Source organism: Triticum urartu, chromosome 2, assembly GCF_003073215.2.
Source record: "Triticum urartu cultivar G1812 chromosome 2, Tu2.1, whole genome shotgun sequence".
Lineage (NCBI taxonomy): Eukaryota > Viridiplantae > Streptophyta > Magnoliopsida > Poales > Poaceae > Triticum > Triticum urartu.
In genome coordinates, this window is record NC_053023.1 from 537,888,843 (window position 1) to 537,904,562 (window position 15,720).

At 41.1% G+C, this 15,720-nt stretch overlaps 1 protein-coding gene across 1 annotated transcript; it reads left to right on the plus strand.

Annotated features, from left to right (window-relative positions):
• Window positions 1-10,562: 10,562 nt before the first annotated feature.
• On the plus strand, window positions 10,563-11,157 carry LOC125537233 (glutamic acid-rich protein-like). Its single transcript, XM_048700537.1, has 2 exons — window positions 10,563-10,634; window positions 10,747-11,157. The coding sequence occupies exons 1-2, from the start codon at window positions 10,563-10,565 to the stop codon at window positions 11,155-11,157; spliced, it is 483 nt and encodes a 160-aa protein (XP_048556494.1).
• Window positions 11,158-15,720: the final 4,563 nt, after the last annotated feature.

The window sequence follows — 15,720 nt, forward strand, 5'->3', positions numbered from 1 at the left end:
TCTGTCATAAAATCATCATGGATGTACATGCATGACAGAAAACGCGACCTACTGTGACAAACACGTATCATCACGGAAGTCTATTTTTTTGTAGTGCCCTCTTCCTTTTGGATGTCTGAAACACAAGAACAGTATTTGAATGGAAAAACATGGTATGACGACAAATGGAATAGTTGTTGATAATGAATGGGCATGGCATCTTCACATATATCATGAGAAAACTAAGCAGATGGCGGTGCAACGAAGCAAAAGAAATGCAAGACACCTTATGCAAGATATGTGCAACCAATAAAACCTTGCGAAATTAGAACATGCACCTTATTGGGTGAACAGGATAGACCATCTACCTTTGACTCCTTGAGCTTCGAATAGTCGTTAGGATCATATTCTGAATACGAATCTATAGGTCGGGAGCATGTGGGTTTCCTTGCCTCCATAATGGACCTCAATCCCTTGATGCCAAGTTTGTTACCCAATGAACTGTTCCGCAATATTCTTCTGATGTGCGCATTCTTATATTCACTGTGATTACGTACAATATCTGTAAAGCATGAAAACACAAATAGCAGTGAGATTACCTTTGTAATGTAGAGGATATTGTAATATAATAGAGGCTCCCTGTAAACCCTTGTGTGCTATCACTGGATTCTGATGAGAGAGCCCATGTGTGCTGTAATATGGTGAGTAGATTAATATAATCTGGCACAACTACACAAAAAATAAGCTCCCTGTTGGGGGCCCCAGATGTAAGGATAGTTGGCAGACGATAGGTTCATAATATACCGTATAGAAAGTTTATTGCCAGACCATGATAACGAGAGCATAGAGCCAGTAGGCATATCATAGTGTAGATAATAGGGGTACACCATAACCACCATAAATAAATTGGGAAAGCGGAACTGGCTAGAAAACATAGGGTTTTGCAGCTACTAATATGCAGCCTGTCGATCACCTACAGGCCAGCTCCATTCATCTGAAGGCGCATAGCTGTTACTATCAGTTTAGTCTATCAAATACCACGCGGCTCCTACCATTTTCGGGGTATTATGGCAGACCAACTCGAAGTGTGAAATCATTTAGCAGAAACGGCCCAGTAGAGGTGTCGACTGTAGATGTCCCTGCTCCCCTTCCTGGCAAGGAACATACTATGCTTACTAAGGAAGAACAAAAGAGGAAGCATATTCTACATGTCTGCATGCAAGCCGCGTGACTTTTGTCATTTGGGCCAGTCGACCATTTCAGACGGTTGGATGAAGATCCTACATCTCCTAACCCTTCTTCTTCCTTGTCTCTGATTCTTCCCATACAGAACACCGCACGGGCCGCCGTCCGAACCATCGGCCCCGACCCCCCGCCCTCCCCTAAACCGCCCCCACCGCTTGTGTTCCTCCGCCACCCTCACCCCCATCCCCGCCCCCACCCGCGTCGAGTTTTCTTCGTTTGGCATGGCCCCACCACCGCCCCCACAACCACCGTCCCCACACGAGCCCCTTCATTCGCACCGGCGAACTCCGGTGAGCTCTGAAAAATCGACTAACCCAATTATGAAATTTATTCTACTGTCATTTAACTAGTGTGGAATATATAATGGACGATGGCAATGAGGTATCAGCTCCGGCATGGTGGAGGAGGACGGCGGTGGATGGGGTGGCGGACGAAGGAGGCTGGGGTGGAGAGGTTGTTTTGGCGCCCACGGAGTATGAATGGGGAAATGGAGGGAGAGAGGAAGGGGGAACCATGTCTTCAGGGTGCGCTTATCCCAAATGCGAGAAAAATTTACAAACTTAGCCCCCGTTTAAAATTTCCTACATCACAACAATATTAGTCGGTTGGGGATAGGACCGTAATCTCGCATACACCGAATATTTGCCGACGAGAGTTTCTTTTTGGCGCCCCCGTGTATGAATCGGGGAGTCGATTTCGGCCGAGGAGACACTGTGTTTTGGCGCCCACCGTGTATGAATCCCGGTGAGAGGCGGTTATGTCACATTTGAGTGAAATTACAAACCTACCCCTATCGAAACCTATAGAAATCGAGATGATAGGCTTTGCGTGTTAGGGATAGGCAGTAATTTCCATCTCGCGGATTTTGGTTTCAGGCGGTTACTGCAACTTTCCCCGCTTCATTCATATTTTTGCAGACCAAGAGTGCGCGTTACCGTGCCAACTCAATTTGAATCCAGTTTGTATTCTATTTTTGTAAGGCCAGGATCCATTTGTGATTCAAATAAAATTCTATATACATCATTTTTTTATATATACTTTCAAAAGCACAACACCCTTTATACATAAATATGGTTTACAAATGGCATGATCTCAGATTCATAAGGCAGTATTCATCTTAATTTGGATTTCCAAATATTTGAAAGCACTTTATGTTGAAATACAATGTATGCATTCCTCGCTAACTGTCTCCAATTAATGTGTGTTTCATGCGTTTTTTACTTCTCAAACATGTATAATGTGTTTCACACACGCAACATATAGTGTAATCCCGTTTAGACATTAATTGCATATAAATCATGCATTGTCTCTAATTAAAGAATCTATGGATCACTAATATTGATAAACTATATAACATTACACGTGTCCCCAAATTCAAATGAATATGCATGTTTGATACGCCAATCTGCGTCATGATATTATCGATGTCGTGATCTCCAGTTTAAATATTTGAATCCCCTTCAATCTAGATATTCGTCTCATATAGCTATCACTCATGCTTATATAGGAGTATCTCTCTAGACCTACACGCGTTCATCGTCTCTCGGGTATCTCTCGTGCTACCTGTATGTCGACAATGATCTTTGATCTTCGCAACACACTGATGGTACTCTCTCCCTCAACCTTCATCACTCTATCTCTCTCTAAGTATACCTCGCTCCCTGCTAGGTGGCTCTAACTACGATTCTCCATGTGAAATCTCTTTCTCTCACACAAACACAAACTTCGTCTCCTGGGGTCTCATTTCTCTCTACTATTGCCCCGTGTTCCACTCACACACCCACACTCACAAAGAGATGTCTTTCGCTCCTTACATATGAGAAGCTACGACTCTTCCTCTTAAATATCTCTTCCTCACACACAAACACAAACTCTGTCTCCCAGGGTCTCATATCTCTCCACCATTCTCTTGTATGTCGCTCACACACACTCTCTCTCCCTAGAGATATCTTGCGTTCCCTCATGTGTCTCTCTAGCTATCACTCTCATTGTGAAATATCTTTCTCTCCCGTAGACACAAAAATCCGTCTCTCAGGATCTAATTTCTCTCTGATATTTATTTGTATGTGACTCGCAAGCACACTCTCTCTATCTCTCTCACACCCACACACATAACTCAGCCTTCTGATCCACTCGACTCCTATCTCTAACACACACTAGCTAGCATCTTTATCTTTCTATTTATCTGTTTCTCCATCAACCTTCTTTCTCGCCCACGCTCTTGCTTCCTATCATGCACACTATATATGTTTCTCTCTACATGCAGTCAAGTGCCCTCATTTTATCTTTCTCTCACACACACATAACTTCACCCTCTGAACCACCTGGTGGTCATCTCCAACACTCAAACTAGCCGATGTCCCTCTAGCTAGCATCTCTATCTCTGTATCTATTTGTAGTTTCTCCGTCAACATTTCTTTCTCGCACGCACTCTTGATTACTATCACCCACACGATATATGCCTCTCCATACATGCATTTATAGGTTGATCTCTTTTGCACAATCGTTGTGTCTCGCTCCCTCTGCTCGCCATAGATGCATGCTCCAGCCCACACCACTATCTCTTAAACACAAAAACACATTCTCAATTATCGAGCCTTCTTCCCTGCACTCTCACATGCATGCATATTGTCATACCGATCTCTCCCATATCATTGATCTTATGGCTTAAGTCTTCTTTATTTTATCTCGATCATGCTCGCGCGCGCACACACACACATCCAACGTATACATGTATACCTCTCACACATGCATGTTCAAGGTCTCCTATGTCTCCATACATAGTTAATTACCCTCAACCCTAATGCCACATCGAATCCTTCTCTTCTTGTGTGCACATAACTTCCGCCTGGATGGGTAAAACACACACTCACACTTAACAATCTCCTTCTAGCTACCCCCCTCTCTCACTCTTCCCCAATATCCCCAAAACCAATAAGACCATCCCTTCGTTTAATTCCTGTCTACATGTACCATCGATATATAGTAGTCTTACTCAGTGTCTCTCGAACAAACATGTTCTCTTGATGTCGACTCCTCTCACGCGCACACGCCTTCTCTTCCCTCTCTACGGGCCTTTTCTCTCTCGCACCCTCTCGTTGGTGGCCTCTGTCATACACTATGATGAAGCTACACTGAGGGAGTCCTGGATTAGGCGGTCTTCGGATAGCCGGACTATATCCTTTGGCCGGACTGTTGGACTATGAAGATACAAGATTGAAGACTTCGTCCCGTGTCCGGATGGGACTCTCCTTGGCGTGGAAGGCAAGCTTGGCAATACGGATATGTAGATCTCCTCCCTTTTAACCGACTTTGTGTAACCCTAGCCCCCTCCGGTGTTTATATAAACTAGAGGGTTTAGTCCGTAGGACAACAGACAATCATACCATAGGCTAGCTTCTAGGGTTTTAGCCTCTATGATCTCGTGGTAGATCAACTCTTGTAATACTCATATCATCAAGATCAATCAAGCATGACGTAGGGTTTTACCTCCATCGAGAGGGCCCGAACCTGGGTAAACATCGTGTCCCCTGCCTCATGTTACCATCCACCTTAGACGCACAGTTTGGGACCCCCTACCCGAGATCCGCCGGTTTTGACACCGACATTGGTGCTTTCATTGAGAGTTCCACTGTGTCGTCATCATAAGGAGGGATGGCTCGTCTCCTTGTCAAGGACAACATCACCTCTGGGGGAGCCCTGGCTGTAGGCGAAACTCTCCGACTAGGCGGCTTCATCATGACCGCCCGCTCGGCCGCCGCGCTGATACGTCTCCAACGTATCTATAATTTTTGATTGTTCCATGCTATTATATTACCAACCTTCTATGTTTTATATGCATTTATATGCTATTTTATATGATTTTTGGGACTAACCTATTAACCCAGAGCCCAGTGCCAGTTTCTGTCTTTTCCTTGTTTTAGAGTTTCGAAGAAAAGGAAAATCAAGCGGAGTCCAATTGACCTGAAACTTCACGAAACTGATTTTTGGATGGAAAGAATCCCAGAAGTCTTGGAGTGCACGTTAGTGGAACTTCGAGGAGGCCACTAGGTAGGGGGCGCGCCCTCCACCCTCGTGGGCCCATCGTGGCTACCCTGACGTACTTCTTCCGCCTATATATCTCCATATACCCTAAAAACATCAGGGAGCACAATAGATCACGAGTTCCGCCGCCAGAAGCCTCCGTAGCCACCTAAAGCCAATCTAGACCCATTCCGGCACCCTGCCGGAGGGGGCAATACCTCTCCGGTGGCCATCTTCATCATCCCGGTGCTCTTCATGACGAGGAGGGAGTAGTTCTCCCTCGGGGATGAGGGTATGTACCAGTAGCTATGTGTTTGATCTCTCTCTCTCATGTTCTTGAGGTGTTACGATCTTGATGTATCGCGAGCTTTGCTATTATATTTGGATCCTATGATGTTTCTTCCCCCCTCTACTCTCTTGTAATGGATTGAGTTTCCCCTTTGAAGTTATCTTATCGGATTGAGTCTTTAAAGATTTGAGAACACTTGATGTATGTCTTGCCATGGATATCTGCGATGACAATGGGATATCACGTGATTCACTTGATGTATGTTTTGGTGACCAACTTGCGGGTTCCGCCCATGAACCTATGCATAGAGGTTGGCACACATTTTCGTCATGATTCTTCGGTAGAAACTTTGGGGCACTCTTTGAGGTTCTATGTGTTGGTTGAATAGATGAATCTGAGATTGTGTGATGCATATCGTATAATCATACCCACGGATACTTGAGTTGACATTAGGGTTTTGGTTGATTTGTGTCTTAAGGTGTTATTCTAGTACGAACTCTAGGGCTGTTTGTGACACTTATAGGAATAGCCCAACGGATTGATTGGAAAGATTAACTTTGAGGTGGTTTCATACCCTACCATAATCTCTTCGTTTGTTCTCCGCTATTAGTGACTTTGGAGTGACTCTTTTTTGCATGTTGAGGGATAGTTATGTGATCCAATTATGTTAGTATTGTTGAGGGAACTTGCACTAGCGAAAGTATGAACCCTAGGCCTTGTTTCAACGCATTGCAGTACCGTTTACGCTCACTTTTACCATTAGTTACCTTGTTGTTTTTATATTTTTTCAGATTACAAAAACCATTATCTACTATCCATATACCACTTGTATCACCATGTCTTCGCCGAACTAGTGCACCTATACAATTTACCATTGTATTGGGTGTGTTGGGGACACAAGAGACTCTTTGTTATTTGGTTGCAGGGTTGCTTGAGAGAGACCATCTTCATCCTACGCCTCCTACGGATTGATAAACCTTAGGTCATCCACTTGAGGGAAATTTGCTACTGTCCTACAAACCTCTGCACTTGGAGGCCCAACAACGTCCACAAGAAGAAGGTTGTGTAGTAGACATCAAGCTCTTTTCTGTCACCGTTTCCGGGGAGGTGAGTGCTTGAAGGTATATCTTTAGATCTTGCAATCGAGTCTTTTAGTTTCTTGTTTTATCACTAGTTTAGTTTATAAAAGAAAACTATAAAAAAATGGAATTGAGTTTGTCTCATACGCTTCACCTTTTTAATATCTTTTGTAAGAATAAGGATTCCGACAATTGTGCTCAAGTGCTAGAGGAAGAATGCATTAGAATGTTTGGCATTAAATCTTTGAATGATGAGCATGATTGCAATGTTGTTAGTACGAATTCTTTGAATATCCATGATATTAATGATGATTGCACTAGTTATGATGAAAATGTCTCCTATAAACATGTCAATTTTGTGGAGTGCATTGGGTTTGTAAGTACACACCAAAAAGGGAAGATAGATATTGCAAGAAGCATAAGTACTTAGAAAATAATTGTTGCAAGAAATACTAGATGATTGTGCTGAAAATTTAAATTTTCTTGGCCGTACTTGTGGACTTTGCAATGAACATGATCATTTCAGTACCCAATGCAAATTGTTTCATGATCGTATCGTGTCCAAAAATTGTGATGACTTGATTTCCCTTGCGCATCATAATGAACTTAGTTTGCTCTTGCGTTATGAAGAAATGAAACGTATAACTAAGGATATTCCAAATTTTGCCCTTGATAGAGTTCTTCATTTTGATCCAGAGGAAATTTATATGTATTGTGCGGTGAATTGTATTGAAAATCCTTATATTGCCAACTACATAAAGAAAAGAAAACAAATAGAAGATGAAGAGAATACTAATGAAAGGGAAGATACTTCCCAATATCCCCCTATTATTTCCACTGTTCAAAAAATCGTCCGAGAAGCCGAGTAATCGGCCGATTAATCGCTACTCGGACATCCACCTTGTAAATTACATGTATTCGGTAGTGTTATTCGGCCTGGGGATTACTCGACCGATTAATCGGCCTGACAACGATTAATCTGCCGCAGACCGATTAATCACGGGACTCACAGGGGCCGAACTGTAAAAAAGTAGCCTCCCTCGTCTCTCTCCTCAATCCTACCCGTGGCACGTGGGTTAGGTTGGGCAGAGCTCCCAGCCCTAGCCACCGCCTGCACTACCCACCCCGCGCCGTTGCCGTTCCTCCGCCGCGGGCCAACGGCGGCCCTCCCTCGTCTCCTCGCCGCCTCCCCCTCCTCCCCCACCTCCCGCATCTACCCCGCCCCCCGCCTCACCCGTGGTTGTCGCCTCTCCTCGCCGCCTCCACCTGTCGTTCCTCTGCCACTGGCCAACGGCGGCCCTTCCTCTCCCACCTCTCCTCGCCGCCTCCCGCCTCCCGCATCTACCCCGTCTCTCCTCCTCATCAGTGGCTATGGAAAGAAAGCAGGTGGCAGCCCTGGCGCCCTCCCTCTCTGGCCTGTACGTGCTGCCTACTCACGCCAGCGACTAGGGCAGCAGCAAGCAGGTGGCCACCCCTCCCTCTCCGGCCTCTCCTTGCTCTCTTCACGCCGGCGACCAGGTTGAAGGAGAAGGGGCAGCAACACATCATCATAGCAGCAAGCAGAGGTTGCTGCCACTTCATGTTTTGTATTTTGTATTTCTTTAACTTCATGTTTGTTGAATGATGAATTGATGATTCAAATGATTGCCGTGTAGAATTGTTACAACTGTAGTACTATGTGCAATTGTAATTTATTAATTTCATGCTGTTTGGTGGCTTAATTGTATTAAAATTGTATGTATGCAATTTATTATTAATTGCCTAGTTGGTAATTGACTTTTGTTGTTTAACACTTTAACTTTAATTATTGCTAACTTGCTGCCCTACTTGATTTGTATTTTGTTTTTTGTATGTAGGAGATGGCTACGTCTAGTGCCGTTTCTGAGGTGGCAAGTTCTCAGTCGCTAAAAAGGAATTCTGATGACATGGCGTGGGAATTTACCATGTTGTGTGATCCAAATGATTTGCAAAGAGTGAAGTGCAAGCTATGTGGAAAAGAAATGTCTGGAGGGGTCAATAGGATGAGGCAACACATAGCACATATCAAAGGCTCGGTGACAGGTTGTATGGTAGCCACTCCAGAATAACAAGCTCGGTGCAAGGAGGCTTTTCATGCCGCAAAGAAGAAGAAGGTGGAAAAGGAAAAGCAAGCACAATAATTAAGGGCCTCGGTGAACATAGAAGTTGAGGATGATGAAGAGCTTAGTGCAGTTGGTAAAGGTGATCCCAAAAATGTCAGGCCTATGGATCAATTTGTGGCGCCGGTTGATCCTAGTGTGCCATTGAAAAAATTCCAACGCAACATCAATGATAGTATCGACAAGGAGAGAAGCTACTAAGTGGGGCAATATTTGGCTAGATGGATGTACAAGAAAAACATACCCTTCAATGCTATCAATGATGATGACTTCAAACAATTTTGTGAAGCCCTTGGTCGTTATGGTCCTGATTGGAGGCAACCTTCGCAACATCATATCCGAGAAAAGATGTTGTTGCAGGAGGTGGAAAGGACTAGGGATTTGTTGAAGCCACATGAGGCTGAGAGGGAGATCACCGGGTGCTATGTCATTACTGATGCTTGGACAGACAAAAAAAGGAGCATCATGAACTTGTGTGTGCATTGTAAGTTGGGGACAGTTTTTCTTGAATCAAAGGAGGCATCAGCTGATGCACACACAAGTCTCTACATCTTCAATTATGTGGATGAATGCATTGAGAAAATTGGTATCAATCTTGAACCTTTTATTTTATCTCGTTCTTTGCTTTTCAAGCTTTCATCATGTATTGATTATTGTGTTTTACCATGATGTTTGTAGGTGCTGATAATGTTGTACAAGTAGTCACGGATAATGCTTCAAACAATATGGGAGCAAAAGGGATGTTGAAAGAAAAAAGGCCGAAGATATTTTGGACCTCATGTGCAACGCACACCCTCAACTTGATGGTAGAAGCGGTTGGTAAATTAAAGCAATTTGGTTCTACAATTACCAAAGCAAAGGAGATGACTATTTTTCTTTATGCACATCATGCAACATTGGCGTTGATGAGGTCTCATACAAAAAAGAGAGACATTGTTAGGCCGGGAGTGACAAGATTTGCTTCGGCATTTCTTACCTTGCAAAGTCTTGCTGCAAAGAAGAAACAACTAAAGGAGATGTGTTGTAGTGATGCTTGGGAACAATGCAAGCATACACGTACAAGGAAAGGAAAGTCGGCTCATGCCACCATAATTAGTAGGACATTTTGGAAGAATGTGTCTCTTTGCATCAAGGTAAGAAAATTAATAATGTTCTTTAATTGTGTCTTGTCATCTTGTGTTATATGTTATATGTTAAATACTAATGTTGTGCTTATCGTATGTTGCAATGCAAGGTTTTTGAGCCATTGGTGAAGGTGCTTCGATTGGCTGATAGTGATGGACAGTCCATGGCCTCTATGTATGGAGAAATAATAGAGGCAAAGAAGGCAATATTGCTTGCGGTTGAAAATTCAGAGAAGGACTATAAGATCATCACAACAGCCATGGAGGGCAAGATGAATGGGAGGTTAGATACGCCATTGCACATGGCCGCATATGCACTGAATCCCTATTATAGTTATGCTACCCCAAGCATATTTGTCGATGTAGAGGTCATGAGTGGATTGATGGAAGTTATTGAGACCTTCTATCATGATGATGATGAGAAGCAAAATAAAGCACTTAACGTAGACTTGCCAAGGTTTAAAAATAAGGAGGGCATGTTTGCAAAGTTGGCTGCCTCCAAAGCTATAACGAATGCAAATTTCAATCCCGGTAAGCTCGTTCTCCTACATACTCTTTGTCTTTTTGCATTTTACATTTCTGAAATTATGGGTTGATGGATTGATGCATAATACTTTATTTTTTGTTTTCTCATGTAGGAGAGTGGTGGGCAACTTATGGACTACAAACTCCTACGTTGATGCACATGGCTTTGAGGATACTCAACTTGACCACAAGTTCTTCTGGATGTGAACGGAATTGGAGTGTTTTTGAACAAGTAACTCTTGAATCTCAACTTGTAGTTATTCAAATTTGATATTTAGTTCCTTACTTTATTTATGAACAAATGTGAATGGCTACTTGATTAGGCTTTACTTTGCAATTTTTAGGTGGATGCTAAGAGGAGAAATAAACTAGATGTAAGTCGTAGGGACAATCTAGTTTATATCCAATTCAATGGAAGAATGATGGACAAAAGAAAGAAATGTTCCTCCTCTCGTGATGTTCTCCTTGGTGAAGATGCTTCCATGGCACAAGATTGGATATGTGAAGATGCATATGTTGAGGACGAGGTTGATCCCGACACCACCATTGATGATGAAGTGGGAGCCACCGAGGCTATAGAGCCTCGTAGGAGTGCAAGAGTGAGAGAACTCCATGAAGTAGAAGAATTTGTTGCTGATGAAGATTCAGAAAATGAGATTGCTTTGGAAGAGGAGATAGAATTTGAGTCTGATAATGATGAGATGATTGAAACAAATGAGGACGAGGATGAGGACGAGGACACAACACAACCTTAATTCTTTGGTTCATGCTATTTAGTATTTACCTAGTAATTTATTTTGGTTGTGGCCTTGTGGGAGAAGGAGAACTTTGTCTACGTGTGCTGTTTGGTATTTTCCTAGTTTGAGTTCTCAACTTGTCATGCAATGCAACTATGCAAGATTGCAAGAATCCATGAACGATATTTTTTGTGTTTTATGGTTGAGGACCTTGTTATGTTATGCACTTATGCAAGAAGTCAAGAACTATGATTATTTGTGTTTTATGGCTGTTGTGAATTGTCACCTGTGGACCTTGCTATGTCATACTATCATACATACTTTTGGACCTTGTTATGTTATACTGTCATATCATACATACCTGATACTTGTGGGCCTTGCTATGTCATGTGATACATACTTGTGGACCTTGTTATGTTATGCAAATTCAAGAACTATGATTATTTGTTATTAAGTTACTACAAGTCTTAGAGATAGAGCACATAATGATTGTTGCCATACTTGTTGAATATATCATATTTTAGAGCATTGTTGTCACACACACGTACACTCATTCAACATTTTGCTTTTTTTAACTCACATGTCACAACTCACATATGACCTCGGATCAAAATAATCAAAACATAAAAGTTGTTCACCTTGCCGATACGAATAACTTTCATGTTGATTTTTTTTTCATATTAGGTACTTACTCATTCCAGGGCATTTAAATAAATTCTTGCGTGGCCAAAATCTGATCCCAACACTAGGATTCTGAGATTTATAAAAAAACTGACCGATTAATGCTCGACCGATTAATTCCGATTAATCGGCGGATTCACGATTAATCCCTACTCCCTAGTTGACCAAGTAGTTACCAATTACCAATTTCCTGAACATTGATTATTTCTTATGATGAATCAGGTAACGAGGAGGAGCCTCCTATTCAACCAATCTCATTAATAAGGAGCTCCAAAAATAGGATTGAACCCACACATGATGTGGTGAAGAAGAAGAAAAGAAAAAGGAAGAGAGGTAAAAAGATATATCCCGCAAATAATGCTGCTCCTATTACTATTGTGCCTCATGAAAATATAATTGTGGAAGATAATGATACTTCTTATCTTCTTGAAAATCTTTTTGGCACTTGATTGGAAGAATATGATAATTGCTATGCTATTGGTGCTATCCATGCTATTAATGACGAGAGTGATTATGCTTACGATATGAAAAGGCCCAAGCTTGGGGATGCTATGTTTGATGAAGATGATGTTTTTGAGAATATATTTGCTGCAATTAATGTTTTTCCCAAGCTTGGGGATGCTACGTTTAATGAAGATGATATTTTTAGTCTCCCAAGTTTTGATATGCAAATTTATAATGATGATAGCATGCCTCCTACTTATGATGATTATTGTGATGATACTTATGCTATAAAAAGTAGTGATTATATTTATAAAACGTGTCATGATTATGATTAACCCTTTTCTGAACATTACTCTTTTAATGTGGAAACAATGTATAATATTCGAGTTTCTTATGATACTCCCACTACCCCGAATGAGAAGAATTTTGCTTATGTGGAGAGTAGTAAAATTTCTATCCTTGTAGATCATGAAAAGAATGCTTTAGGTGCTGGTTATATTGTTGAATTCATTCATGATGCTACTAAAAATTATTATGAGGGAGGAACATACGCTTGTAGGAATTGCAATAATATCAAGTTTTCTCTCTATGTGCTTAAAGTTATGAAGTTATGCTTGTTTTACCTTCCTATGCAAGTTGATTCTTGTTCCTATAAGTTGTTTTCTCACAAAATCCCTATGCATAGGAAGTGGGTTATACTTAAGTGTTCTAGTCACATTCTTCAAGATGCTTTCTTCATGTTACAATTCTTATCCTTTATGTGAGCATCATTAAAATTATCATGCCTAGCTAGGGGCGTTAAACGATAGCGCTTGTTGGGAGGCAACCCAATTTTATTTTTGTTCCTTGCTTTTTGCTCCTGTTTAGTAATAAATAATTCATCTAGCCTCTGTTTATATGTGGTTTTATGCTTTTAATTAGTGTTTGTGCCAAGTAGAACCTTTGGGAAGACTTGGGGAAAGTCTTTTGATCATGCTGTAAAAAACAGAAACGTTAGCGCTTACGAGAATTGCTGCCATTTTTATTTGGAGAGTGATATTTAGTTAATTCTTTTTGAAGATGATTAATAGATAAATTTCTCAGGTCCATAAATTTATTTAAGAATTTTATGAGTTCCAGAAGTATACGTTTGATCCAGATTACTACAGACTGTTCTGTTTTTGACAGATTCTGTTTTTCGTGTGTTGTTTGCTTATTTTAATGAATCTATGGCTAGTAAAAGAGTTTATAAACCATAGAGAAGTTGGAATACAGTAGGTTTTACACAAATATTAATTTAGAATGAGTTCACAACAGTACCTAAGTGGTGATTTATTTTCTTATACTAACGGAGCTTACAAGTTTTCTGTTAAGTTTTGTGTTGTGAAGTTTCCAAGTTTTGGGTAAAGATTCGATGGACTATGGACTAAGGAGTGTCAAGAGCTTAAGCTTGGGGATGCCCAAGGCACCCCAAGGTAATATTCAAGGACAATTTTTTACCAAGAGCCTAAGCTTGGGGATGCCCCGGAAGGCATCCCCTCTTTCGTCTTCGTTCATTGGTAACTTTACTTGGAGCTATATTTTTATTTGCCACATGATATGTGTTTTGCTTGGAGCATCATTTTATTTCATTTTGTTTTGCTTTCTGTTTGAATAAAATACCAAGATCTGAAATTCTTAAATGTTAGAGAGTCTTCACATAGTTGCATAATTATTTGACAACTCATTGATCTTCACTTATATCTTTCGGATTAGTTTGTTGTTGCTCTAGTGCTTCACTTATATCTTTTTAGAGCACGGTGGTGGTTTTACTTTGTAGAAATAGATGAACTCTCATGCTTCACTTATATAATTTTGAGAGTCCTAAACAGCATGGTAGTTTGCTTTGGTTATGAAATTAGTCCTAAATATGATGGGCATCCAAGAGTGATATAATAAAAACTTTCATATAAAGTGCATTGAATACTATGAGAAGTTTGATACTTGATGATTGTTTTGAGATATGAGGATGGTAATATTAGAGTCATGCTAGTGAGTAGTTGTGAATTTGAGAGATACTTGTGTTAAAGTTTGTGATTCCCGTAGCATGCACGTATGGTGAACCGTTATGTGATGAAGTCGGAGCATGATTTATTTATTGATTGTCTTCCTTATGAGTGGCGGTCGGGGACGAGCGATGGTCTTTTCCTACCAATCTATCCCCATAGGAGCGCGCGTAATACTTTGTTTCGATAACTAATAAATTTTTGCAATAAGTATGTGAGTTCTTTATGACTAATGTTGAGTCCATGGATTATACGCACTCTCACCCTTCCACCATTGCTAGCCTCTCTAGTACCATGCAACTTTCGCCGGTACCTTAAACCCACCATATACCTTCCTCAAAACAGCCACCATACCTACCTATTATGGCATTTCCATAGCCATTCTGAGATATATATTGCCATGCAACTGTCCACCGTTCCGTTATTATGACACGCTTCATCATTGTCATATTGCTTTGCATGATCATGTAGTTGAAATCATATTTGTGGCAAAGCCACCGTTCATAATTCTTTCATACATGTCACTCATGCATCATTGCACATCCCGGTACACCGCCGGAGGCATTCATAGAGTCATATCTTGTTCTAAGTATCGAGTTGTAATTCTTGAGTTGTAAGTAAATAAAAGTGTGATGATCATCATTATTAGAGCATTGTCCCAGTGAGGAAAGGATGATGGAGACTATGATTCCCCCACAAGTTGGGATGAGACTCCAGACGAAAATAAATAAATAAAAGAGGCCAAAGAATCCCAAATAAAAAAATATAAAAGAGGCCATAAAAAAAGAGGAAAAGGCCAAAATAATAAAAATGAGAGAAAAAGAGAGAAGGGGCAATGCTACTATCCTTTTACCACACTTGTGCTTCAAAGTAGCACCATGATCTTCATGATAGAGAGTCTCCTATGTTTTCACTTTCGTATACTAGTGGGAATCTTTCATTATAGAACTTGGCTTGTATATTCCAATGATGGGCTTCCTCAAAATGCCCTAGGTCTTCGTGAGCAAGCGAGTTGGATGCACACCCACTTAGTTTCTTTTGTTGAGCTTTCATGCACTTATAGCTCTAGTGCATCCGTTGAATGGCAATCCCTACTCACTCACATTGATATCTATTGATGGGCATCTCCATAGCCCGTTAATATGCCTAGTTGATGTGAGACTATCTTCCCCTTTTTGTCTTCTCCACAACCACCATTCTATTCCACCTATAGTGCTATATCCATGGCTCACGCTCATATATTGCATGAAGATTGAAAAAGTTTGAGAACATCAAAAGTATGAAACAATTGCTTGGCTTGTCATCGGGGTTGTGCATGATTTATATATTTTGTGTGGTGAAGATAGAGCATAGCCAGACTATATGATTTTGTAGGGATAGCTTTCTTTGGCCATGTTATTTTGAGAAGACATGATTGCTTAGTTAGTATGCT